This window comes from Emys orbicularis, chromosome 7 (genome assembly GCF_028017835.1).
Source record: "Emys orbicularis isolate rEmyOrb1 chromosome 7, rEmyOrb1.hap1, whole genome shotgun sequence".
Taxonomy (NCBI): Eukaryota; Metazoa; Chordata; order Testudines; family Emydidae; genus Emys; species Emys orbicularis.
The window spans coordinates 90,897,126-90,923,148 of record NC_088689.1 but is presented as its reverse complement, the minus strand read 5'-3'; the positions used below and the strand labels follow the sequence as shown (position 1 = coordinate 90,923,148).

Sequence of the window (26,023 nt, the reverse complement as noted above, 5' to 3'; positions counted from 1 at the left end):
GCTGAGCGCAGTTACACCTATGCAGAGAGACCAGTATCTAGCCTAGACAGCTTTTAACAGGGGTTGTGGTTCTGGATAGGGCTGGTAAAGAACAACCCCAGGTTATCTCCACTAGTTTGACTTTCAGCTAGAATTTACAATGGGCCAAACTCATCCCTCAATATCACCGAGTAAATTTTCAGTCCTCGGTGGAGTTACACAGGTGAATATGAGGGACGAATTAGGCACTATGTGAGTTTGCTTTCTAGAGGCCAATTTTACCACTGGATGTGCACATGCAGCCCTCACTGAACTCCCCTGAAGGCAGAGCTCTGCCCTGGCTGTCCTAGCTGGAAGGGGGTTTAACACGCCTGAACGGATTCTCTCTCGCGCTCCTTTTCCTTTGATCAGGCAGCATTAAAGGGAACTGCTTGCATCTCCTCAACCGGCAGAGAGCACTTCCCCCCACCCCCAGCATGGGGATGTTTGTAGAGGTATCACAACCAGAGCTGCTGTTCTCTGGCTATTCCCAAAAGGTGGAGGGTCTCTGGGGGGCCACTGCCAACTGGCATAGGTTAGTTTAAGCCCCAGGCTATGCTAACCTATTCAGGGGCTTAAACTACGGTGGAGCCAGCAAGCCACAAGCAGTTTCCTGACAGTCTTCCCCTTCACCCCACCTCTCTGCCAAGCGGGTGTTGGCTACAGCATAGGACGTAGCCAGTTTATTTTTGAATGAGAGTGATACTTATTTAGTAGAACACATACATATGTTTTTGTCCCAGTATATTATTTTCATACTTTTGGTCTAACTACAAATATTAAAAGCCTGAACCATCAACATTTAAAGGGAATTTTCTTTGCAATTCTGCATCAGCCACAATCCCATGTTCAGCCTCTCTCTATGTAGTCCATCAATCTTCTAAGCAATCAGACTGACATCCAGTGGTCAGTGTTAAAGTTTCAGCACTCACCAGCCATTACCATTGTTCTGGGAGATACCACAGCGTTTCTTAATACTTTAGAATAGGAAATATCTCAGAAACTGCTATGCAGTGAGTGTTGGTAAAGGGTAATATTTTAATGTCACCCTCCGTAGATAACACAGACATCACTGCAGTATCTCATAAATCCACTCCCTCTTTGCATTTTCTGTGATCATGAAATGGGGTTGTGTGTTGAGATGATTCATGCTTTTACATCATAATATACAATCTATCTTTTATTATTTAAAGAAAAGGCATTCACTTGTCTACCCAAAAGAGGAAATAAAATTGGTCTTTTTTCTTCCCCTTAGGAATCCAGGTCCTTATCACATGTTCACTGTTGTTAGATGTATTTATTGTAAAATGTTTGCAATCACAAGTGTATCTTCAATAGCTTCACCACTTAAAATATAAACAAACATCCTCTGTCTCCATCCTTCCTTTGCATTTCAACTCCCTGCACCTATTACATTAACCATAGTATTCTTGCGGATCACACCTTTATTATATCAATGGACTGCCTGAAAAGTACCTCCACTAGTACAGCAGCTGTTCCCAACTGCTAAACCACCCATGCCCTGGTTACTGAACTTCCCAACCTGAGCGAAGGGCTAGTAAGATGCAGAGTAAATATGAGGGAAAGGAAGGTCTTGTGGTTAAGACATTGGGCTAGAATTCAATCTGGTTTCAGCTCCCAGCTCTGCCAAAGATTTTCTGTTCACCCTTGAGCAACTTACTTAATCTCTTTGTGCCTCAGTTCCCCTGGAAATGACACTACTCCCACCTTCTGTCTGTTTGGCTTATTTAGAATGTAAGCTCTTTGGGTCACACGCAGTCTCATACTACATGTCTACATAGCAGCTTGCACGACAGGGCTCTCTCTGATCTTGGCTGGAGGCTCTAGGCAATAGAAGCATAATAAATAATAACACTGTATAGCAATGAATGTCTGCTACTTCAGATAACAATGCACATATCTGCCACCCACAGGAAATGTGGACATTTTATCCCGACTTCAAGTAGTATTAAGTTATTTCTCACTTTGTGTGATCCATTGTAACAGCAGAGCCATGTGCGCCCCTGTAAAGTGCCATATGACATGATCATATATGCTTAGGACCTGCTGTCGATTTTACAACTTAGGTATTTTCCAAGTGTTCAGTAGTAGAAGTGAGTAGCAGGTGTTTTGTGGCCACCACGTCACTCTGGGAGTGCCAAATATTTAGAGTAACCAATGTAGCAATGGAAGCTCCAGCACTGAAGCTGTCTTTGTCGCTCAGGTAGAAAGGTAGATGTGACAGAGCAGGGAGCGGGGCAGATTTGACCTGGGAATGTTGCAGGGGGGGTTGCATTGGGGATGGGAGACTTCCCTGGAAGGAAGCTACCTGAGCTGTAACCTGAGCCAGGAGGGGGGTTGGGAGAAGTAACACCTTCTGCCTGGGAGACTGAACAAAGGAGGGAGGGGCTGCTAGGGGAGAGAAGGAGTTTGGTCTTGGGAGGGCTAGGCTGGGTGGTGCAACGCAGGGAACCCCAAGCTGGGGTCTAAGCTCCCTGAACCTCCCAGAAGGGCCTAATTGAGGGGTTCTGGTCGTACCTACACACTCTGCTTGAGACTGTATTCCCGTCATCTAATAAACCTTCTGTTTTACTGGCTGGTTGAGAGTCACCGTCAATCTCAGGAAGAGGGGTGCGGGGCCCTGACTCCCCCTTACTCCGTGACAGTATGTCATTATGCTTTTGCAGCTCTTTACACTGGTTTTGTATTGCATCCATTGTAGCTGACTTCAGTGAGATATACAGAATTAAGGTTTGTAAATCTCACAAGAGCAACACTGTAGACAAAATAACCAATACAAAGAAATCCAGTACTTTGGACAAAAAAAAGCTAATGGATTGGCCTGTAGGACTAAAGGAATTGAGCATCGTTCCCACCAGGGAACTTTGATGTATTTCTAATCCATGTACTCAGGGTACTCTGATACTATGAGAATGGATATCACAGAAATCCCTGTAATAATGGTCCACATCTTCAGCAAATGGAGTTATGCCAATTTACACCAGGTGAGGCGCTGACCACCCTATATATTCAGAGGCTCATTCTAAGTAATTTATTTCACCTGATCAAAGGAAAAATCAAATGGAAGTATCTTTAAGAGAATTCAAACAACAAATGGCATGCTGATGTGAGTATTCCTGAGGTTTATATTCCAATCTTGGTACATAACATTTTACGTTCAGAACTTCTAGGGGAATTCTTACTGCTTCTATTAAAAATGGGTTTAATATTCCTAATATGTAAACTATAGGCTATAGGAGGCACCATACTCAAGGGTGCTGCATGTGCGGAACGAGGGCTGTCTATTGGCCTAACTCTGCAATCTTTGTTTTAACAATATTGGCTTCATAGAACCTAACAGAGAGTTACCCAGCAGAAATACAAGTTGTACTTCACCCGCCAAGCCCCCCAAAATAACTACCAACAACAATACTTTAGCACCTGAAATGCCATGCTACCTACAGATCACACATGCCCCCTCAGAGACCTATTTTCTTGTTTTATTGCTTGGCTCCGATCTTCCGTCTGACATTTTTCTGTTCGGTTTTCTGTTTGCTTGTGTTTGTTTATTTGTGAGGGAGGGGTGTGGAGTGATTGATTGGGGAGGAACATGATAACTACAAAGAAATAATATGAGGAAGAAATGGACTGAGGTGATTCAGACACTAAAATCTTGTTTGTTGACTTGATGTCTATTTTTTAAACAAATGTTAAAGTGTCTGAAAGTTTTATAGAATGTCCGGTCCAGGCACAAGTCCATTTACGGTACCTTTACTAAAACAATATGCTTTTCCTTGAGACAGACGTCTACTACGTTTGTCTACATCCTAATATTTTCAGAAAATACTTTTCATTTTGTTTTAACAGTTGGGTTGTTTCTATTTCATGCCCTGGCTTGGTAAATTGAATTACACCTTTCCTCCAGCCTTCTTACATGGCCCTGGACCCCAAGCTATCCTCCTGTCACATTTAGGGCATAATACACCCTGACTGACTGACTTCAGTTAACTTGGAGTAGGCTCTTATCTAGTATAAGACTATCTACACACTGCAGCTTATGTCGATATAAGTTATGTGCTCAGGGATGTGAATTAGCCACCCCCAAGTGACATAACTTATGCCGACTTAAGTGCCAGTATGGACAGCGCTATGTCAGTGGTAGAAGCTACCACTGCTCACCAGGGCTGGATTACTTAAGCTGACGGGAGAGCTCTCTCTTGTTGGCTTAGAGCAATTCCAGTAGAGAGCTTACAGCGGCGCAGCTACACTGGTGCAGCTGTGCCACTGTAAGCTCTCTAGTGTAGCCATAGCCTTAGGCTTGGTCCACACTTAAAAGTTAGGTCGACATAGATTCCTTGGGTCAGGGCTGTGAAAAAACCACACTGCTGACTGACACAGCTATGCTGACCTAACCCCCAGTGTAGATGTAGCTACGTTGGTAGAAAAATGAATTCTTCCATCCACACAGCTGCTGTATTTCTACACCAATGAAAAAAAAACTCTTCCATCTGTGTAGGCTGCATCTACACTTCAGGACCAAGCTGGCATAGCTACAGAGAAGTAGCTATGCTGGTATAGTCTCTGAAGTGTTGACATACTCTAAGCCACAGTTCCTAGTAAAGGTGGACCTCTGCTACTGAAAGCTAATGGCAAACAAATGAAACAGATATTGCATTATTTTGATTTAATATTACAATTTAAAGCTGTCCACAATCACCAATCACAATTTGTGAAAAATGCTCGCCAGCACTGCATACAGATCTCCTTAGCTAACAGCTTAGAGATGTCCTTAAATGCTCAGAGTTGCACAGGGGAGGGGGAAAAAAAATTTCAGTAGCTGTTTTAAAACTTCACACAGAGGAGGCTGGAAAGCAGAAACTCTGCATGCATCTCATGAACGTTCTACTTTCCTCCTTTGAATACAGAGATCAATCTTGGACTGAGTGCTAAAGCCTCACCATGAAGGGCTATTCTTTGCTACTACTTCAGGCTGAAACAAAAGACACTTCAGGAGATATAATCATTGCTGCCTAGTTCCTTTTCCTGGGCCCTTACAATGGGCCCCAGTTCTTTTTTTTTTTCCACACATCTTTCTCTTTTATTTTCTTCTTCTGTCCTTTTACTTTCTTTCTGCCTCATTGAATCCATTAGAGTCTTTATATAGTCTGCTATTGAAAAATACATTTTCTGTGTGGGACTACTGACTGAGTTTTAACTGCTGGCAAGCAGAGTTTAACTCCTTCTGATGGGAGGGCAGCTGACTGACGGGCAAAAGGTATGGAGAGCTATTTCTGAACTTTATGTTTTGGCACACACGAGATATGTTGCTAGGAGTCTTCAGGGAGAGCCTAGTGGATATTAGACTCAGTGGAAGGCAGTGCACAGAGTTTAGTTAAATACTTTGCTCCAATCCCTAGCAAATTTGTATCAACTTTTCAATTTTCTTCTTGCTTTGGCTGTATTCTGGTCTCTCTTACACAATTATAAATCAGCAGTCACTCCACTGAAGTCAATGGAGTCAGAGCAGTGTAAAGCTGATGTGAGATCAGAACTGGGTCACTGTAGTCTCAAAACGAAAGCCTTTCTGCACAGTAGGATATCATAGTCAACAATTTCAAAGACACTAAAATATGGGGCAGAGTAAAGTCACCGCAGTCTGCCACCAACCTTTCTAATGGGACCAATATAGCCCTGTGCCCAATTTAAGAGGATTCATTCCCCTGCAGTAAATTAGGGGCCAGATCATGGCCTTATACAGGTATACATACAGTTGGGGAGAAGGTAAAAAGGCACCTTCCTTTCCTTGCACAGCCCACTCCAAGCATAGCACCCAGACGAGGTGCGGACATGATGGAGCTATGGCCCTAACTGGCACATAGAATGAGATCAGCATGCAAATAGGGAGTATGCTGGACAACATAAAGGGATGTAATAGTGGGCGTTCTCCCATGTGTGGTGGGAAGCTGCATGAGGGCTGTTCCTTAAAAGAACACTAATACAGAGCTAGATTCTGCCCGGGGAGATTCATTTCAAGATCTGAGCCCTAGCGAATAGCAGGTGGAAATTATGTGAAAGCTAAGCTTTCAGATCCTCCAGTGCTGAATGCCTAGTACAGGAAATGAAAAATGTCACATTTGCCTCTGAAAATAATGTCACTTCTTTGAAAAACTAAAGCAAAAGGAGAGACAAAAGAAAATTATTTTTCTCTCTCTGCCACTGTGTCCTCAGTTCTACTCGTCCAACATGGATAATCAAATAATTTGACAGGAGGAACAGAAAGACGCCTATAAATCACCTCACACTAGCCAGCTGTGCTTGTGAGTGAGGAAGGGGAGAGGTTGTGGAGAGGACTGGAAGGAATTTGTTGAATTCTGTAGCTAAGGACGGCTTTATACTCAGCCAGTGCTGAGTTTGACAGCTTAAATATTGTCTTTGAAAGTTGACAGGTACTGATAAACTGCTTGTCTAAATTCATGGATTTCCCTTGACAAGAAAATAAAACTTTAACCAGATCTAGTGGAGTTTCAACTTCATTTTTCTAGTGATCTTTAAAGGTTTGGAGTTTAACTTATTGGGATAAGCACTTGAAAGCTCAGATGCTCATCAAGTATGGATCTTAACTATCTAGGTCTGTTGGGTCTGTTACCCTGGACTGAAAATCTAGCTAGGACCAGATCATATTAATCAGTGGGACTTCTTGAGGAGTAAGGTATTATTCAGCCTGAGTAAAGTGCAACAATCTGGCTGCTAGAAAGTGTGAATTTCACCAAGTCTGACCTGAAACCATTAATCCAAACAAGCCCACTTAAGGGATCCATGAATCTTTACCCTTATCTGAGCTTCATGTTGTGACAAACCCCCCAAACCAGGTGCCATTAGGAAGTTTTATTGACTCAAACCAGGTTTGCCAAACCCAGTCAAGCAGAACACGACAAGCTTCAGACACAGCCATTAATCTGAGGAGCTGCTCCAGGAGACCTGAGCGGAATGCCACAGGTTTAGACATTTATGCATATAGAAAGCAGTAGGAAAAGCCTGCACTTTAAGGAAAAAATGCCAAATTCTGCCCTCACTTACACCTATGCAATCCAATAACCAATTTTCTTAATGTAGGTAAAATTGTAACATAGTTCCTTTAGAGACAAGGAAATCTTTTGCCCTGTTAAGGTTTCTATACCTTTTTCAGTAATGCCATGGTAGGAAGTAGAATACAAGGCCTGGTCTACACTACGCCTTTAATTCGGATTTAGTGGCTTTAATTCGAATTAACTCTGGAACCGTCCACACAACGAAGCCATTTAATTCGAATTAAAGAGCCCTTTAATTCGATTTCTGTACTCCTCCTCGACGAGAGGAGTAGCGTCAAAATCGGTATTGTTAATCCGAATTAAGGTTAGTGTGGCCGCAATTCGATGTTATTGGCAATTAGATGTTATTGGCTACCCACAATGCAACACTCTGGAAATCGATGCTACTACGGTAGCTTGGACGCACACCACCGAATTAATGGTGCCTAGTGTGGCCGAATACATTCGAATTTATAAAATCGGTTTCCTAAATTCGAATTATATAAATTCGGATTAATCCTGTAGTGTAGACATACCCCAAGAATGGCTAATAAAGGTCACAAATATACAATTCAGCAGTTCTCCTGTCCTTAAGTTTTTGTGTGGTAAGTACACTGCCGAGTAACCCTCTAAGGGATCTTATTAAAATGAGTTGCAAACAATTATGTTAACCAAGCAGGATCCTTTTTAGAACTGCAATGCAAAATAGGAAGGTAACTAATGATAATTAGGAAAAAGTGTCATAAATATTTAATGAGAAGATATTTGTGTAATAATTATCTATTCTATTATTCCATGTTTTGACTCATGGGACTTTCTTAATCAATCCACTCACACATTCCATGGTAATGTGAAGATCTTATCTACCTAGCTGTTATCTGGCTCCCATCACTAAGTATCTGAGTGCATCAATTGTATACAGTAACACCAGAAAATCTCACAGGAAGCATTATGTTTCACCAGTGTTGATGATAAAGGTTTTTCTTGTAGACATTTGCTACCTGCTGAAGAGCTGATTTTCCCTGCCCATTTCTGTTTTTATTTAGTTTAGTCCCTCAGAGTCAGCCCCCCCGATTTTTGTAATCTACCGCCTCTTTCTTCTATTTGTTATGGTGGATGATCGCACCACTGCATTGATTAAGGTAGTGTTTAACATCAGGGAACTCAAAACAAGTGGTGGGAGAACCTCAAAACGTTCTCAGGTTAAGTTCAGTCTGGATAAGCAGCTAAATGTTAAGATGGTTATTCAAACCACTCCAATATATAAAATAGGGCTGATGAACTCATAGGAACAAGCTTTTTTGGGAGATTTCTATATCTTCCAGTTGGTCCCTGAAATTCCATAAGAGGTTTTCACAAAGTACTACACTTTGCCAGTTCCAGTCCTGATCAGAACCTAGAGGTGCAGGGGAATTGCAAACCAAAGGAGGATAACTTTCCATTTGGGTTTGACTCAAGTTTTGGGCAAAGGAATGGGAGAGGTGGTATCTTATTAGATTTGAATCATTTCATCCATCCAAACTCATGGGTCATAATCCCGGTGGTTATGTGGGTATTGTGATACTCAGAGCATTAATTCACCCTCTGATCTCAGTGTTACACGATAATACATTTTTTCTTTAACACTTAACATTGGAAATTTTGACTCTTTGCTAAATCATATGTGGCAAAAATACAACCCATAATTTTGCAGACAGATATCATGTGTTTTTGTTCTTTTAAAACTCATTAAAAAAGGTTTCTCCACCCAAAAGCAGTTTTCCACCCACCATCAAGATTTCTCCAGACAAGTACCATTAATATATATCATAATGGACTGTGTCAATCATATCCCAATTTGCTCTATGAAGCACATCAAGAGAGCAAATTGGAATGAATACTAGATTTTAATGCATTTATTTACTGCTTTGTAGAGGGCAGGGGCATGTTGGTTGTTTGCTTTTAGCAATTTAGTATTTATCTGATCACGTGGTTTATTGCCTTTTCATTGATGAGTCCAATAATTAAAATGATCAATCACAAACCAAAAGCAAAGACTGAGCCATTAGCCAACCCAACAACAAGCAAATTGATATGGTATTAATATCTGCAACAAAGATCCTCCGTGATCAAAGCCTTGTCTTCTGGGATAAGTAGCTATAGTACTGCCTGATCTGAAGACCATTGATATCAGTGGGAGCCTTCAATGGACTTTGGATCAGGCCATCAGGTTTCATCAGAAGTATTCCAAGGACTAGCTGCTAGAGATGAAATGGCTCATCTATCTTGGCTCCTTGCTGCAAGCAGGAAAGATTCTACAAGATTCCATAAACTGATCTTGCATGTGACTGAGGGATGCTTATTGCATTAATTACTTGAAGAGCTAAATTGTGTCTAATCCTCACCATCTAAACAGAGTCCTTTTATCCAAGCCTACTGCTCCTTGTTGTACTAGATTTGCTTTTAAATAGTCCTTTTACTCCTGGTCTATTATTGCTTTTCAAATATTAGGACAGGGTATTATACATAAGAATGCAAAGCTGGAGGGGTATCTCAGTGCTCTACGGTTCAGGCTTGAACCACCAATAATCCCTGGAACCACAGATTAATTTTTGAAGCACTGCTTCAGCCCTTTCTTATTACAAGCTCACATATAGTGTAGAGAAGAGGGGCTCTTTATAGGGCATTAAAAACGGTGGCATATTTTAGAAGACGATGGGTATGTCCAAATGTCTTTGCCCAAATCTTCTCACTTCCCACGTGGTTATGCAGCAGGCTGCACACTAGCTGGCTATTGCTCCCCCCCCCCTGCTCCCTCCCGCCCTGCCCCACCCCAAGTGAGCATATCTCAGCGATGCTGTATGATGAATAAACACTCTAGCAATGCAATATATTATTACTAATGTGTCTTATTAATGGTAAGGTTCCTTGAAGTTTCTCCAGCTGCAGTCACAGAATCCTATATGTTAGGGATAGGAAGCACTATTCTAATAATCAATTCCTTGCCTAAAGCAGGAAGGACAAAGCCTTGCTCTCACAAAGGGTACGTTTACACTTAAAATGCTACAGCAGCACAGCTGTAGTGCTTCAGTGTAGACACTACTTACGTCAACGGGAGGGACTCTCTGGTCACTGTACGTAATCCATCTCCCCGAGAGTCAAAAGCTAGGTTGACGAAAGAATTCTGCCATCAACCTAGTGCTGTCTACACCAGGGGTTAGGTCAGTATAGTTACGTCTCTCAGGAGTGTGGATTTTTCACACCTCTGTGAGATGTACCTATACCAATGTAACTGCCTAGTGTAGACCAGCCCTAAGAGATTAAGTTAGGATTCAAGTGAGAAACATGGTTCTCTCACATCTCTCTACATAGCAAAAATTGCAGATGACAAACTTATTTAGGATACTTAGGACCAGAAAGGAGACAAATAAAAGGGACACGATAAAAGTACATAAAATATTGAATGCTGTAGAGAAGATAGATTGGAAGCTTTGGATCTCCTTGCCTGATAATACAAGGGCAAGGAAACATCCAATTAAATTAAAAGGTGGGAAACTCAAAACTGATTAAAGCGGGTATTTTTTCTCATAACATATAATTAGACTGTGGAACTCACCGCCACAAGAAGCCACTGAGGACAAGAATTTAGCAAGATTCAAAAAGGAATGTATAGGGATAACAAGAATATCCAGAATTATCATCATTAATGACAACAAACATTTTGGAAAAAATACTACACCAATCTCTAACTACTAGAGACTAGAGGAAGACCTAATTTGGAAGGCAGATTACCCCACATTTACCTACTGCAGGTTCTTTCACCTGGTGGTGGACGCTGTTGAATACAGATTACTGGACTAGATGGATCTCAGATCTGACCCAGTGTGGCAATTGTTATGTTTCTATGTCTCGTTATATTGTCACCTTTAGTTCCTTTTGGTCTTGCTCTATTCAGTGCATTAGTCTGCAAAGCATGTAAGCAAATAGTCAAATAACAGCAAGCTGATCTAAAGGTAAATTATCGATGAGCCAGATCCTCAGTGAGGGTAAAGAGACAGCTCCATTGACGTCAATCATAGCTGGTTGAAAAGTTTTCAACAACAGTTTTCCCATTAAAACTGTAGTTTCATCAAAATAGAAATGTTTTGTGGGAATGTTGCTATTTTAATTAAATTTTGAATGGGAAAAAGTCAAGATGTTTAGTTTCAAGAATGTTGCAAATGTTTCATTTCAACTTTATCATTTTGACTTTTATAATGTAATATTAACATTAATATTTTAATATCTTTATATTACAGCTGTCCAGAGGATGACAATTCCTTTTTGTGACAAATTTCAAGGTTTCAGAATTTGTTTTCATTCCATATGAAACACAAGCAAAACCTTTTGAACATTTTCATGAAACAGAATTATGTTAAAACATGATTTTTTTGGATCCAAAAGGTAGGTTTTCACCCTCTCACTCCTTCTCCCATTCTCTCCACAACCAGAGAGTCGATCCCAAACCTCAAAAATCCTCCTGTTGAAAACTTTGTTGAAACTGATACATCTCCCTGAGACATTTCAAATTTGATGAAGCAGCATATTTTATCAAAAATGTTCCAACCAGATCTAATTCATAAATATTAGATATCATATATTAATATAACATAAACATCAAAATGAATCAAAATGTTTCAATGGTCCCAAATTGAAATTTTTTGGAATTTTCATCTTGTGGGAAATTTTGAAATTTCAGCATTTTTTTGTTCTAATTCAGAATGATCTTTTTTTCCTCAAAAATGTTGGCATTTTACCACAGAATGGAAATTCCAGTTCCCAGCCAGCTCTGCAGACAGAGAAGCTACATTGATCTACACCAGCTGAGACTCAGGCTCATAATGTAGTTATCTAATATTTAGTAAATATGGTGGAAGGGAAGCGACTGGTGTTATACTTGGGGGCAGGGAGTGGTAGTACGAAAGAATTGTACATTCTGAAACTATACCTAAGATGTACTTTTTAAAAAAAAATACAAGTCTTGTTTTGCTTTAGAGATGACTGTTATTAGTGACAGAACTTGGAAGTGTCCTAAATTTTCCCAGCACATTTGGATAAAAATGAGCATACACTATGTGTAAGCCAATGTCAATGACTAAAAATGGAAGATCTTTGAAAGAAACTTAAAACATAATTATAATAGGTATAAAAACTGCAACATACCCAGAAACCACTCTGTCATCCCTAATCTACAGCATCATTATGAAGTGCCTGCAGCAACACATCATTGTGGTGTACCAACTTGGCCAACCAGTCAGTGGAGGCAGCGAGAAGATACGCATTCCCACAGCCCTCTGTCAGAAGAAAGAACGATTCTCAGAGGGCTGAAATCCTTCAGCCACCCCAGAAAGGGAAGTTTCTCTTACAGAGCAAAAATGCATCACTGGCCTAGAGAAGACACTGGAAAAGAGTCTCCGGTAAAGGGCCTAATTATTAATCAGAACTAAGATATGATACTGAAAACTCATAAGGTGAAATACTTCCATTATGAGTAAGAGCAGCAGCAGTGGAGGGAAAGGGGCAGTGCTGGCTGTGAGCTGCATCCCACAGACATTCTGCCAGTACAAGCTCCTACGTGGGCAGTCTCCTACAGTGCCTTACTGCCCATTTCACAGGTAGCAGCGAGCACCACAAACTACAGCAAATGCATTCGGGAACAGAGGATCTGAACCCATCCTAAAGCCACCAGAACATATCTGCCTGTGGCAGCGATGTATCAGCCAGGCAGTAGATGCCCCCAAACCTAGCGCTCCCTAGGAAATTATAATCCTAACCTGTTGCTGCATAAATGGAAAGAGTCCCTAAAACACAGTCCATTGTTATCATAACAGAGCAACAAAAGACACTGTTTTGCCATAAGGCAAGAACTGGACTTTTGATATTATTAATTACATTATTGTATATATCTACATATGCAGCTGCCTAGCTGTTTGTTAACTATTTGAGCACAAAAATGCTGTACATGACCTAGTGTTGTGAGTCTCTAATGAGCCTTTTCATATAATCATAGAAGATTAGGGTCGGAAGAGACCTCAGGAGGTCATCTAGTCCAAGCCCCTGCTCAAAGCAGGATCAATACCCAACTAAATCATCCCAGCCAGGGCTTTGTCAAGCCAGGCCTTAAAAACCTCTAAGGATGGAGATTCCACCACCTCCCTAAGTAACCCATTCCAGTGCTTCACCACCCTCCTAGTGAAATAGTGTTTCCTAATATCCAACCTAGACCTCCCCCACTGCAACTTGAGACCATTGCTCCTTGTTCTATCATCTGCCACCACTGAGAACAGCCAAGCTTTGGACCCCCCCCCTTCAGGTAATTGAAGACTGCTATCAAATCCTCCCTTACTCTTCTCTTCTGCAGACTAAACATAGAATCATAGAATATCAGGGTTGGAAGGGACCTCAGGAGGTCATCTAGTCCAATCCCCTGCTCAAAGCAGGATCAATACCCAACTAAACAAGCCCAGTTCCCTCAGCCTCTCCTCGTAAGTCATGTGTCCCAGCCCCATGATTATTTTCGTTGCCCTCTGCTGGACTCTCTCCAATTTATTCACATCCTTTCTGTAGTGGGGGGCCCAAATTCCTCCTAATTCTTAGAGAATTCCAGCTTCAACTTTTTTTGGTTTCAGGCGGAGATTTCTAAAGCCATATAGGGGATTTGGATGCTCAATTCCCATCACCTCTCCCCCACCCCCACCCCGCACCCCTGAACATCTTCGTAATGGCTTGGCTATTTGCTCAGTTAACCGGTTACCAAAACATTTCAACTGAATAGAAAAGAAATTACTTTCCATCTGACTGTCATCAAAATGTCCCTCCTGCAGCCATCCTCATGCTGAACACACTTATCAAAATGTCACCTAAATAAAACAATTCCTTCCTTCTACATATTAGCATCTCTTCTTCCTTTGTAACTGCGCTCTGTTATGCGCCACGGTATTAAAACAGCTTTCTTGTCTATCAGTTAGACTAAACATTTTCACAGTTTAAGTCTGAGATCCATTTCTGCAGAAAGAGAGGAAGCTAAAGGAACATGCCCTGGTACATGTAGGAAAATAATAGAAAGCAGAGATGTAAAAGACCAGCTGTTTGAGGTCACGCAAGCCTTCTGCCTGCCAGTCCATGCCTGTTCCCTCTGGTATAATTAAAAGTGTTTTGTATAGTCGTACAAAGTAACTCCCCACTGATAGCGCTTTCACCCGCTCCCTATGGGGTGATTACTCTGCAATCCAATAGATCTGATTATCAGGACATTTTTCCTGAGAGTCAACTTAAACTCACCTTTGCTCAATTGCATCCCACTCATTGTTCCTCCTAAACTATTTCTGTATCTGTTGGTGTACATGCTTCAAATACAGGTGGACGTTTATTGCTTCATTCCTCCCTCCGCCCTCCCATCTCCACCACCACCTCTCCACACTTTTAGTTCAGTTCTTTTCATCTTCCCTCTAAAGCCAGGCCTTCCAGACCCTTAATAGTTTTGTCTTCTTTCTATGAATCCTCTCCCGTTCCTCAATATCTTTCTGTTACTGAAGTACTCTATGCATTATTCCATGTGCAATCTCATCAGTGCCAAATGGCTTCCCTAGTCTGTGAAGCGATGCCTCTGTTGCATATTTAGCAGAGACTTGTTCTGGCTTTTAAGGCACAATATGGTATTGCGAATTCTCATCTAATTGGTTACCCATCATCACCCTTTGGTCTTTTCCAGTATGACTGCTTTCAACATTTCTTCCTCCCACTTGATATCTGTCTTGGGGATTGTTATTTCCAGAGGTGTTAGTTTTCACTTTTCCAGATGAATTCCATTCTGTTATATGCTGCCTATGTTTCTAAATTCTGTAGTTGTCTTTGTTTTATTTCCCTGTCATCACTGATGCTTGCAACACCTTCCAATTTAAGACTAAATTCACATCTTTGATGCTGTGTGCCCATCCCCCTATTAAAATTCACCCAAGCCTTGCAACTGAGGTTCAGAATTTGGCATTGGTCTCATCTGTGAATTTAATGCAGCAAAGGTCTATATAGTCTAATGTGGAATACAATGTTCAGGAGAAAACATAGCTTGCACTTTCTCACCCAAAACAGAACTGGCAAAATGCAAGGGGCCTGATTCTCCATTGCCTGCACCTTGTGTAGACAATTATACCAGTGCAAGGTGGATGTAAAATGTTCCCTGAAACAGGGTCGGCCTGGGGTGGCTCTGTGGTGCCCTGCCTCCATTTCCCCTTCACTCACACTCCTCAGTAACTTCCACAAGGCGTGTATCCAATAACACCCCCCTTTTGGGGGTTTGGTCTATTAACATAAAATAAACTGAAAAACAAAGTCTCTTTCACCCCAGTCTCACGGTGGGCATAGCCCCTCCACCCTGACATCCATCTTCCTATTTTCCCAGCACTTCTGAGCCTGAAGTTTGAACTTCTTTGCCTTCTCCACAGGCCTCCTTCCCCACTGGTGTCTTCATCTTGCTGACTCAGGGACCTGTTTACATCTGCCAACAACCATCTGCAGCATCTTATCTCTCCAGGTCTCTTCCTTATATACTGCAGGCCTGATTGGATCACCTGACCCACTGGTCACATGACCTTCATTCGCCTCACCTGGGAAGGTGTTACATTTGTCACAGGTAGACTGAGACCCCTCTCTCCTTATGGGGCCAGCTACCCTGTGACACTACTGTTTTGATTTGATAGCAATTTACACCCACTTTGCACAGGTGTAAATGATATCACGCAACACAGCGTAAGAGAATCAAGCCCCACACATTTACAGGTTTCCTTTTCAGAGTAGGAAAGTCTTCTCACTTTCCTCCTCTCCAAGCTAAGTACCCTTAGTTTTCACATGTATTCTGAGACTGCAAGTCCTGTAGTGCCGCAGAGGACACGGAGCATTTTCAGTCTTACCTTTCCAGTTGACTTTGTTCCTTTCCAAATGCAAAAGTAGCAGATAGTCCAAGCAGCGAGGAGACACAATGCCAAATCCCAGCGGAGATTCCCAATATGTTCAATTCCATCGGATATGGCTAACACCCTGCGTCTACAAAAAATTGTGATAGTGAAATGCTAGAATATTAGCAAAACTATGAACAAAATAATTATACAGCATTTGGGTAAAAGGAAAGCTGCTTTAATTCGACACAGAACTGGCAACTGCCTACTGAGAATGCACCATGCTGAGAAAGAAGGGCTTAGAAACAGTAAGTGCAATGTGATTCCTACCTCTCATTGCTGTTGTTATTATTATATGTATTACAGTAGCACCAATTGGCCCCAACCGAGACCAAGCCCCATTGTGTCAGGCACTGTACAAACATAGCAATAGACAGTTTTTGCCCGGAACAGCTTCCAGTCTAAATAGTCATTTCAGACAAAGGGTGGGAGAAAGGCAGTATAGTTTTTCACATTTGTAGATGGGGAACTGAAAGAAAGCTAGTGGCTTGCCCAAGTTCATACAGGAAATCTGTGGCACAGCCACAAATTGAATCCAAGTCTCCTGAATCTCAGTGCAGTACTTTAGCCACAGGACCAAGCTCCCCAACTTTAGAATTATGTTCTTGTCTTGGGCATGCAGCTGCCATTTTTATGTGCTTTGATTTTTAGTAGGAAACAATAATGGAGTCACAAATAATCTCAATTCTCTGTTCACCAGCCCCCCCCCCCCCCCCATACCCTGTAAATAAAACATAACACTCTGTGATACATTGACTAAAGAGGTTACGAGTAGGAACACAAATTTCTTTCTGCACAACTGATCCATTTCATGAATCCCTTTAAGGGATTTCATCTTCTTTTAATATTAAGAGAGTGTCTATGGGGAATTAAAAGACATTTCTAAAGGAAGCTGAATTTACCAGAGCAGTGAAGGCTGACTCTGTCAGTGTCTGAAGTCAGCAGTTGAGGTTGATTTAAAATGGCATTTTGTATTAATTACATATCCATAGATACCAAAGTGCTTAGTGAACTTTAAACTGCTTCTAGCAAGTAATTAGCCATGTGCCCAACTGCATACTGCAGAATAATTACTCTCAACCACTTAGGTCCCTTTTCACCCCTTTATTAAGCTTCCATTGATTCTGGTCACAGAAACAACATGGGGTTCTGCAGCTAGGCATATGTGATGTAAAACTGGAGTGATACAAGAGTATCAGGCCCAGGGAGATCAATCCTTATTCAGATTAAATATGCCAAGTGAGAAAGAATGGACTAGTTCATTTTTCCTTCTATGTATACCTTTCATCTCCTGCCTTAAAACTTCTATGCATTTTATTGAACAAAGCTTCCTTCGGGATCTGCATTCAGTGTTATCTGCAATCTTAGAGACACAGCACTAACCTACCTCTCAGTGGCACTGTGAAGATTAATTAATTTAAAGTTCATAAATACTCTCATTTCCTGTGGTTAAAGACACTAGATTCAATGTATCATTATTATTTTTTTATTACTGTCGGTCTATGTGTAATGCTGATAGGTCCTGGTTGTCGGAGGTTGAGATCGAAGCTGGGACCTCTGAAACTTAGTGTATGAGTCTCTACTGCATGAGCTAAAAGTCACATGGCTCTTAGCTAAGGCTGGAGCAGACTCAGCAATTGCTAGCTGGGCTAGGTGCCGCTAGAGAGAGACAGAGCACCACACCAAGCTGGCATGGGTTACATATGTGCACTCAGATAACTTTGGATATGCTTTCCTAAAGCCAAATATTTTACATTATATAACTTTATTGCTTTTTTAAAAAATCTACATTAAAAACCTTCATTCTGCTCCTTGGTGCATCCAACCCAGTACTGAGTGAGGCAGAGGTCTTGAGGGAGGGAAACCTGTGATCATGTAATTAAGGACTGTATCATAATGCATATGAACAAGCAGGCTGAATTAAGGTTGCACAGACAAATAAATAATGTTTAACATAGTTTTATTTTAAATATAATTTCCTATTTTTAAAGGAAAAAGGTTTTAAAAAAAAGACTTTCTGTACAACTAACAACCTCTGCATCATGCATCATCATCAGGGTTTGAACCCTGACCATTGACCACCATTGCACAGACTGCTACAATTTTAGCTGAAGGTCTAAGTACATTAGCTGACAGCAGGAGAAGGCTGTTATCCCTGAGAGATGGCCCACTCATGCCATGCACTGCATCCAGGTGGTGATTGGGGAGAACCTGACCCAGCTCTCTCTCTTTCCCCCGCACAATAGATGGCAGGCTCCTTCCCCATGTGGTACTTCTGCTCCACCCTTCCCATCCCCACCCTCAAAGGTGGGAGACAAGATGTTGGAGCCATGCACTGGGTCAGGTTGGGAAGACAAAAGCCTGTCTAAGATCTCACCCATTCCACCCCTCACACTGTGGCAACAGCTGTTTCTGCAGCTTGCACGTGTTCCAAGTTCAGTGTTATACTGCTGTTACTGCTTTGATGGAGGCGTGGACCTGGCTTCTTAGAATGCTCCTATTTATTTATTTTGGTGCACTAACAAAATTTTCCTGAGAAACCCAAGAGAGAAAAGGGAAATGGTAATTTTTAACCATTTTTTAATTCAGCTAAGCCTTTAATTCAGCTAAACCTGGATAGAGTCTTATGGGTCAAAGAAAAGTAACTTTGCTAGGGCTTTCTTCCTGCTGAATGTCAAAGTCCTGCTGAAAACAAAGGAGATGTTAGAGCTTCATAAAAAGTTGCAAGAATCTTTCATAATGGGAAGTATTAGGAGGGGTGAAAGTAATATTAAATTCTTACCGGTACAGGGGCCGAAGGGGCGGGGCCTGGGGTGGAAGGGGCAGGGCTTGGGGTCAACCTCCCCTGGCCTCTGCCGCCTGGGGCTCTGGCAGCGATTTAAAAGGGTCCAGGACTCTGGCCTCTGCCACAGTAACGGCGGCAGCAGCCAGGAGCCCTGTCGGTGGCCCGGGGGGCGGGGGGCAAAAGTGGCAATGACAGTAAAGCACTGCATCGTTGTCCCTTTTGTCTCCCCCGGCAGCCCTCTCCCATACTGGCCCAATTTCACCCCTGAGTGTTAAGCTACCAAAATAGGGATCACTACCAGCTCTCTCTTTCTCTCTCAAAAGAAGCAGTACTTGATGAAGGATGTGTTTCAGTCAAAGAGAGAAGGATGAAGTCAAGAGCAAGAACAGAGGAAAGGTTTTGAATTTATCAGCACACTGGAACTGAAAATGAGGCCAATGCTCCATGCCTCTAGAGAAGGTCTACATTCTGATTAAAGGCCAGTTTAAAGTATCCAGTTATCAACTGGACAAGAACAGCTGTGGTGCATGCTGCATTAGGTTCAGTATGACTTCCAGCCTTGTCTCCTAATCCTCCTCTTAAACAAACAAACAAAAAACAAAAAACACAACCCAGGAGTGTGACCTTAAAAATCAATGCATCATTTTACAGGTAGCCAAGCGGAATATGGGTATAGCATCATCACATCCCAAGCAATGATCAAATATCTGCTGCATTCTGACATACTTCACGCTATGAATAAACATGCAGAAAATCATGCTAAAAGGGAATGTAGCCTCATGATCAAAGAGGCTTCTGTTACCGTTGCGGGGTTTCACATGATATATAAGAGTGAGACCTAAAAAAGTTATGCAAATGAGGGGGGAAGCCTCCAAAGTATATTTAACATATTCCTTTTCCTGGAGAAGGGATGGACCATAGTGATACTAAACATTCTTAACTTTGCCCATTGCCTTCATCCAGAACCCCCTCATATCAACAATCCCTATCCCTCCAGCTAGACTGCTGCTCTCCCAGGGTTGAGGAGGAAGGAGCTCTGACGCATCCAGCTGGTAATATCAATCAAACATTCCTCCAGAGCAGACATTGAATTTGCAATGCCCCAAGCCAAGAGCTACACAGCACACTGACACTGCTCTGCAATGTGTTTAAAAATGATCTAGCCAAGGAGCCTACTCTGTAGTATACACTGAATAACATGGGAGATGGGTTAGTTCCTTGAGAAATGGTGTGCTATGACACATAGTTGTACGTCACCCACAACATTCTGGTTATGACTGGAATTCACTGCTTGGACCAGCCTTGGATGAAACAAAGAATCATCTGTATCATCATGCTACTGCAATGACTCTTCCTCCACATCCATCTCAATTATCCTTCTGTATCATTTGTATTGTGGTAGAACCTAGGGACAGTCACAGACCAGGACCCCACTCCGTTAGGCACTGTACAAACATGTAACAAAAGGCATTTACAAGCTAACTGATCCCAACATTTCTTACAACTTTTTCAAATTTAGTAAAAATGTTATTGAAAAATAAATTTGAAAGGACTCAATAGCCTGGGCTTGATCTTGCTGTGGTTGCATGTGTCCACGCTCATTGTAGTCAGTTGGAGCCCTATGGAACAATTTCAAACCTGATGTGGGAGAAAACCACCACTGGAACCACTGGAGTTGCTATCTCTCACTCTAAGTCTGCATTTGGCTTATTAAGTGAGTTTAATCCTGCAATTTTTGCTCTTTTGTGTTTTTCTCAAAACAGAAAATCCAGATCTCAAATTTATCAATTTGAGCAACAAATCAAAGCAATTCCTCAAAATTAAATTGCTCTTTAACTCTGAAGCTTCTTTTTTAGCTTATTTTTAAATTATTTATACCTATTCTGTATTTCCATGGCCAAACGTCCACATGCTAGAAGGTGATTTTTTATTGCACACAAAATCCCTGGTCATGAAATGCAGAGGCAGTGTTAGTCCCTTAAGGGCACTAAGCAGGAATTTTCCCTTATCCCTCACCCACTCCCTAAAATACTAATTGCATTGATTCCACAAACCAAAAGATATACCAGCCCAAGACATACTAATACACTTGTTAACAAGTCCACATTAAATCAGATGAACAGTATTTTGGGGGGAATATTAATTGGGAGCCACTTCAGCTGCTTGGGGCCCTAAGAAATTGCTTGCTCTGCTTACGCCTAGCAACACCACTGGTGAAATAACTGCTGCACTGAGGGAAGGATTTTCAAAAGTAGCTAGTTTTGGGTCCTCAATGTGACACATTTTAAAGGGGTTGTTTTCAGAGGGTTGGTATTTGGCACTTTCTGAGTATTGCGTCCCTGTAAGGCGTCTCAATTTGAGCCCCCCAAAACTGAGGCATCTAAAAATCACTTAATCACTATCAGGCATTTGCAAAGAAGAGGACAGAGAATATTTATGGCATTAGTGTGATTAGCCATGCTGCTCCCATTTTAAAAAGACACATGGTGCCAATCAATTTGAGTTACTAGCATTTAAATGAGTATTCAAAGCTTTTCCAGTTACATCAAAATCTTTGTTTTGTCTGTTCTTTGTTTAAACAAAACAAAGATTTTTTTCCCTTAGGAAGCCATGAGCAACAAGCACAGAACATATAATTAAGCCATGAAGTACAATGTATGCAAAGAATACATGGGAGAAAGACAGAGAAAGCCTTGCACAAGGTCTAGCCGTGATTCTCTCGCCAGGCACAACACAGCTTCCCCTAGTTCCAGCTCCTTAGCTCTCCTGCTGAGACTCTGGCTTAAATAATGGCAGCAGAGCACAGCTTTCAAAAGAAGGAAGCATTCAGGACTGAAAACTGTCCTTGTAAAACTTCAGTTCAGTCTAGCTGCCACCTTTAGCTAGCTCTGCTCATATTCTTCTATTTTGCAGTTTACATCATTAAAAAAGAGGAAGTATTTTATGTCCCCTAAAAATACATATTGGCTTGATTCTCCACTGCATCTAAACAGAGCTTGTGCAGTGAATTGGGGGCTGTCAGAGAACTGATCACAGTTCCTTTATTATTAATTATTAATTATTATTATTATTTATCATCTGTATAACATAGCACCTAGGAGCCCCAGTCGTGGACCAGGACCCCATTGTGCTAAACACTCTGACAAAGAACAAAAAGAAGGTCCCTGTGGCCTGCCCCAAGTTTCCAACCCCAGCGTCAGTTAAATCCTCTGGGACCTTATGCAGCCAGCAGAGAATCGGACATGATGGGATCTAACTCTGCCACGTCCCCTTGTCTCCTCTGACATATCCCCTCCACTCCTCTTTCCTCCCCAACATGCTGCTTGCCTTCTTATTTGAGTGGAAGGGTGAGGCTGCAGCAGGAGAGAGTGGAGTAGGTTGACTGAGCTAGCTCTGTGCCAGGAAAGGTTCCCCCTAAACAGAGGAGATTCACTAGGCACTTTAAGTTCACTTTGCTCCATGCAAGTAAGAGTGGGATACTAACATGCTAGTCATTCCAATTTACTGGCACCAGGCATACACCATGTACAAAGTGAAGTTGGGGGAGCAGAGAATCCGGCCAGTGCTATAGAATAACACCATGAACTCTTTGCTGGATTCTGGTACTTGAAGCTGATGTTACTTTGGCCTCATGGTATCCACACACTCAAGGTCTGAATCTGCCATACTTAGCCACATTTAAGTACCTAAGTTCTCAAATAGTCCCCTTGTGTCTGTGGAGTAATATGCTACTCACTGTAAGGATTGAAGACTGACTCAGAGGTTTTATAAACAGGGACCCGGAACACAATAGGGGTAGAATCACCTACAGAAGTATCTACAGCCCTATCTAAACTCAACTTGGCTTCCATCCAGTACAGTCTCCCTAAACAGCACAGCCTCCTTAGCTTGTGGACCATGTCAGGACCTTGCAAGTCCATAGCAAGGCATGGCCAGACCAGTTCTCAGGGGGGGGAAAAAAACGCACCATCCACTCCAACCAAGTCAACCAGGCTAGAACTCTGCCTGCCATTAATTACAAGGTACAAACACAGCCAGAGAGAGCCTGGCTTTGATCCAAGCATGCAAAACCTTGTAGCCAAAGATAGAAACTACAACAGTGGAGGATATACTGATATAGTGTTATCCATTTTAAAGTTGTCGGTGCAGTAACACACAGTAAATCAAGATAGTCTGTTTCAATGCATTGTGCTATAATGGAGCAGCAAGAAATTTTGGCAAATTGAACTTGGTGTTGCAGTATGGCTATGCAATTTCTGAAATTCCTATCTAACCATCTTTGCTATTTTTCTCTATATACTCTCTTTCCTTTGATGTTTATTATCCTCTGTGAGATTAAACAACCGGTGAGATAGAGGAGATACCCATGAGACACACACCTGGTAAGAAACACATATTAGTTTGTGATGATCTCTTTGGACAGTACTTATACAATCTGATTCCATTTTACACAAGCATAATGAAACAACTGGTACACAACACTCAGAGCCCAATTCTCAGCTGGTGTAAAACATCACTGATCAATTGACTTCTGTGGAGCTGCCCTACTTGATCCTACCTGAAGCTCTGTCTCTCAGTGTAAGACATTATGTAACCTACTGAAAGCTTTCCCTGGCTGCAAGGTACCTTGGGTGATTGCATTAAGGAAATAATAGCCCTAAAACTAATAAACATTCTCTTTGCACAGGGGCGGGCAAACTTTTTGTCCTGAGGGCCGCATCGGGTTTTGGAAATTGTATGGAGGGCCAGTTAGGGGTTGGGGGCATGGCCTGCCCCCCCCCATTCACTCCCCCCACTTCTGGCCCCCTGACAGCCCCCCCCCCAGACTTCTGGCCCATCCAAACCCTCCTGTTACCTGACGGCCCCCCTGAAACCCCTGCCCCATCCACTCCCCCTGCTCCCTGTCCCCTGACACAAAAACCCGGAACCCCCACCCCTGACTGCCCTGCGCCGCCCCATCCAACCCCTCCTCTCATTCCTGACTTGCCCCCCCCGAGACCCCTGCCCCATCCAATCACCCCTTCTCCCTGACCGCCCCCGGAACCCCTGCCCCTGACTGCCCCCCGCCGCCCCAGCCAACCCCCTCTCCTTCCTGACTGCCCTCCTGGGACCCCTGCCCCCATTCAACGCCTGTTCCCTTCCCGCCCCGACCCCTATCCACACTCCCCACCCCCTGAGCACCACCCCAAACTCCCCTGCCCTCTATCCAACCCCCCCTGCTCCCTGCCCCCTCACTGCATTGCTTGGAGCACTGGTGGCGCAGCAGCCGCGCCGACCGGCTGGAGCCAGCCACACACCGCGCAGCACAGAGACTGGGTCAGGCCGCGGCTCTACAGCTGCACTGCCCCAGGAGCTCACTGCCCAGAGCATTGCGCTGGCAGTGCAGTAAGCTGAGGCTGCGGGGGGAGGAAGAACAGCAGGGGAGGGGCCGGGGAGGAGGGTCCCGCAGGCCGGATGTGGCCCATGGGCCGTAGTTTATCCACCTCTGCCTTAGCATGTATCCATCCTAAAAGACCCCAAAGCTACATGCACATAGAACCACTGAAAAGTAGACACTCATGCAGTGGAGGGCAGCAGCTCACTGGCACGACATAATGACAGAGAAAACATTCAACCAAAGACACTGGGGGGGAAAACTGTGACCTTACAAAAAGCACTACCACAGGATCCTTAGGGGTGGATTTTCAAGAGTACTCAGCACTGGCCTAACTCTGCTCTCAGTGAAGTCAATGGGAGTTTTATCACTTACTCCAATGGGAGCAAAGTTAAGCTAACACTGTGCACCTCTGAAAATCCCATCCTGTATGTCAGAGCAAGCAGAAAGGACCTCAGACTGTGAGCTACCGGTAATAACATGACAGAGCTCAACTGTTTTCCGCCTTATTCGGTGTGGCAGAGGTGGCCCGTTAACACCATCCTGAATATAAGGGGAAATGCTGGGAACAGGTGGAGCTCTCCGGACTGGAGGATCTCGGGTCTGAGACAGAGAGGTTCTACAGGAGGAACCATAGGAACAGCCAAGCTTGAGGAGAAGGCTTGGGATGGTGTTCACAGGAAGAGGGTGAGAGTGATCTTGTGTAGTCTGCACAGACTGTGGCTGGAGCGGGTTGAGAGTACCACTTGATCACAGTGCATGAAATTCACCCCTGAGCAGAGGGCATCAATATAATCCAAGAGATCTACATATGGCAAACCCCATGGTACTCTACAGAGAGACTGATTAAAGTATAGGTGAGAGACCTTTACAATTTTTTTTTAAGCTGTTATGAGACCATATTGAAAAGTCAGGGTGGAAACTATTGCTTTTTTCTGGGCTGCCAAGCTAGCTATACAATAAGATCTGGAGCCTACTGGGGGGACTTAGGGAGGGAAAAGGAACACAGGCTCATTTTCTGCAGCTCAGAAGTACCTAATGATTCTGCAGCATGTGAGAAAGCTGAGCTGTGGGGCAAGCTGGAGTATTACTCCTTGACGGACATGATAGATATCTGGCTGTTTTGCTGCATGCATTTTGAATCATTTGAAATACTGGAGCTTACTGCACTTAGGAACTTTCTAAGACAAAGGGTAAGGAAGAGAGACTGGGTATCATTTCCCAATGAGACTAATCCTTATTCAGTTGAGTTGGCTGTTGAGTTAGGTTATGATTCGGGATTTCAGGCATTTCAGTGTGTCTGAGCTTTTTCCATTGTGTACTTTGGCTTGCTCTGCTGTGGAGTTTTGACATTTCAATCTGGTTTATTGCAGGAGGGTGCAGGCTACCGGGGGTGAAATGCTCCTTGGCAGAGGCACCAGGCCAGCTATACCACATAATGGCAGACACATCCAGCGAGTGTTTCTTTGTGCTTTGCTTCTATAAGTCAGTTTGTAGGAATCAATCACTGACTAGGCTGCAAAGGAGGATTCTGTGCTGTTGACACTATCTGTTGGTAGCACAGGGACTGACACCAGTTGAAGTTTAGCCTTTCTTTCCATTATATGATTTACCAATGTTATATCATTATACTGGTCTTCCTTTTCATTATATGATTAAACTTAATGTCCCCTGAATGATAATTTAATCATGGTCACTTCTCCAAATAGGTAACTGTGAGAGCTTCTGAGAAAAGGCTCTCTTCACTTACTCATTTATTTTAGCCAAAACAACGATTTATCCCAAGACAACCAGCATTTGCCTTCCTCTG

General features: G+C 42.7%; 1 protein-coding gene across 1 annotated transcript in view; it reads right to left on the bottom strand.

Annotated features, from left to right (window-relative positions):
• The window catches only part of SLC6A11 (solute carrier family 6 member 11), a 184,365-nt gene that overhangs the window by 114,477 nt on the left and 43,865 nt on the right, over positions 1 to 26,023 (bottom strand). The window contains exon 5 of the mRNA XM_065407123.1: positions 16,010 to 16,142. Coding sequence (XP_065263195.1) covers positions 16,010 to 16,142 — 133 coding nt within the window. The remainder of the gene's footprint in view (positions 1 to 16,009; positions 16,143 to 26,023) is intronic.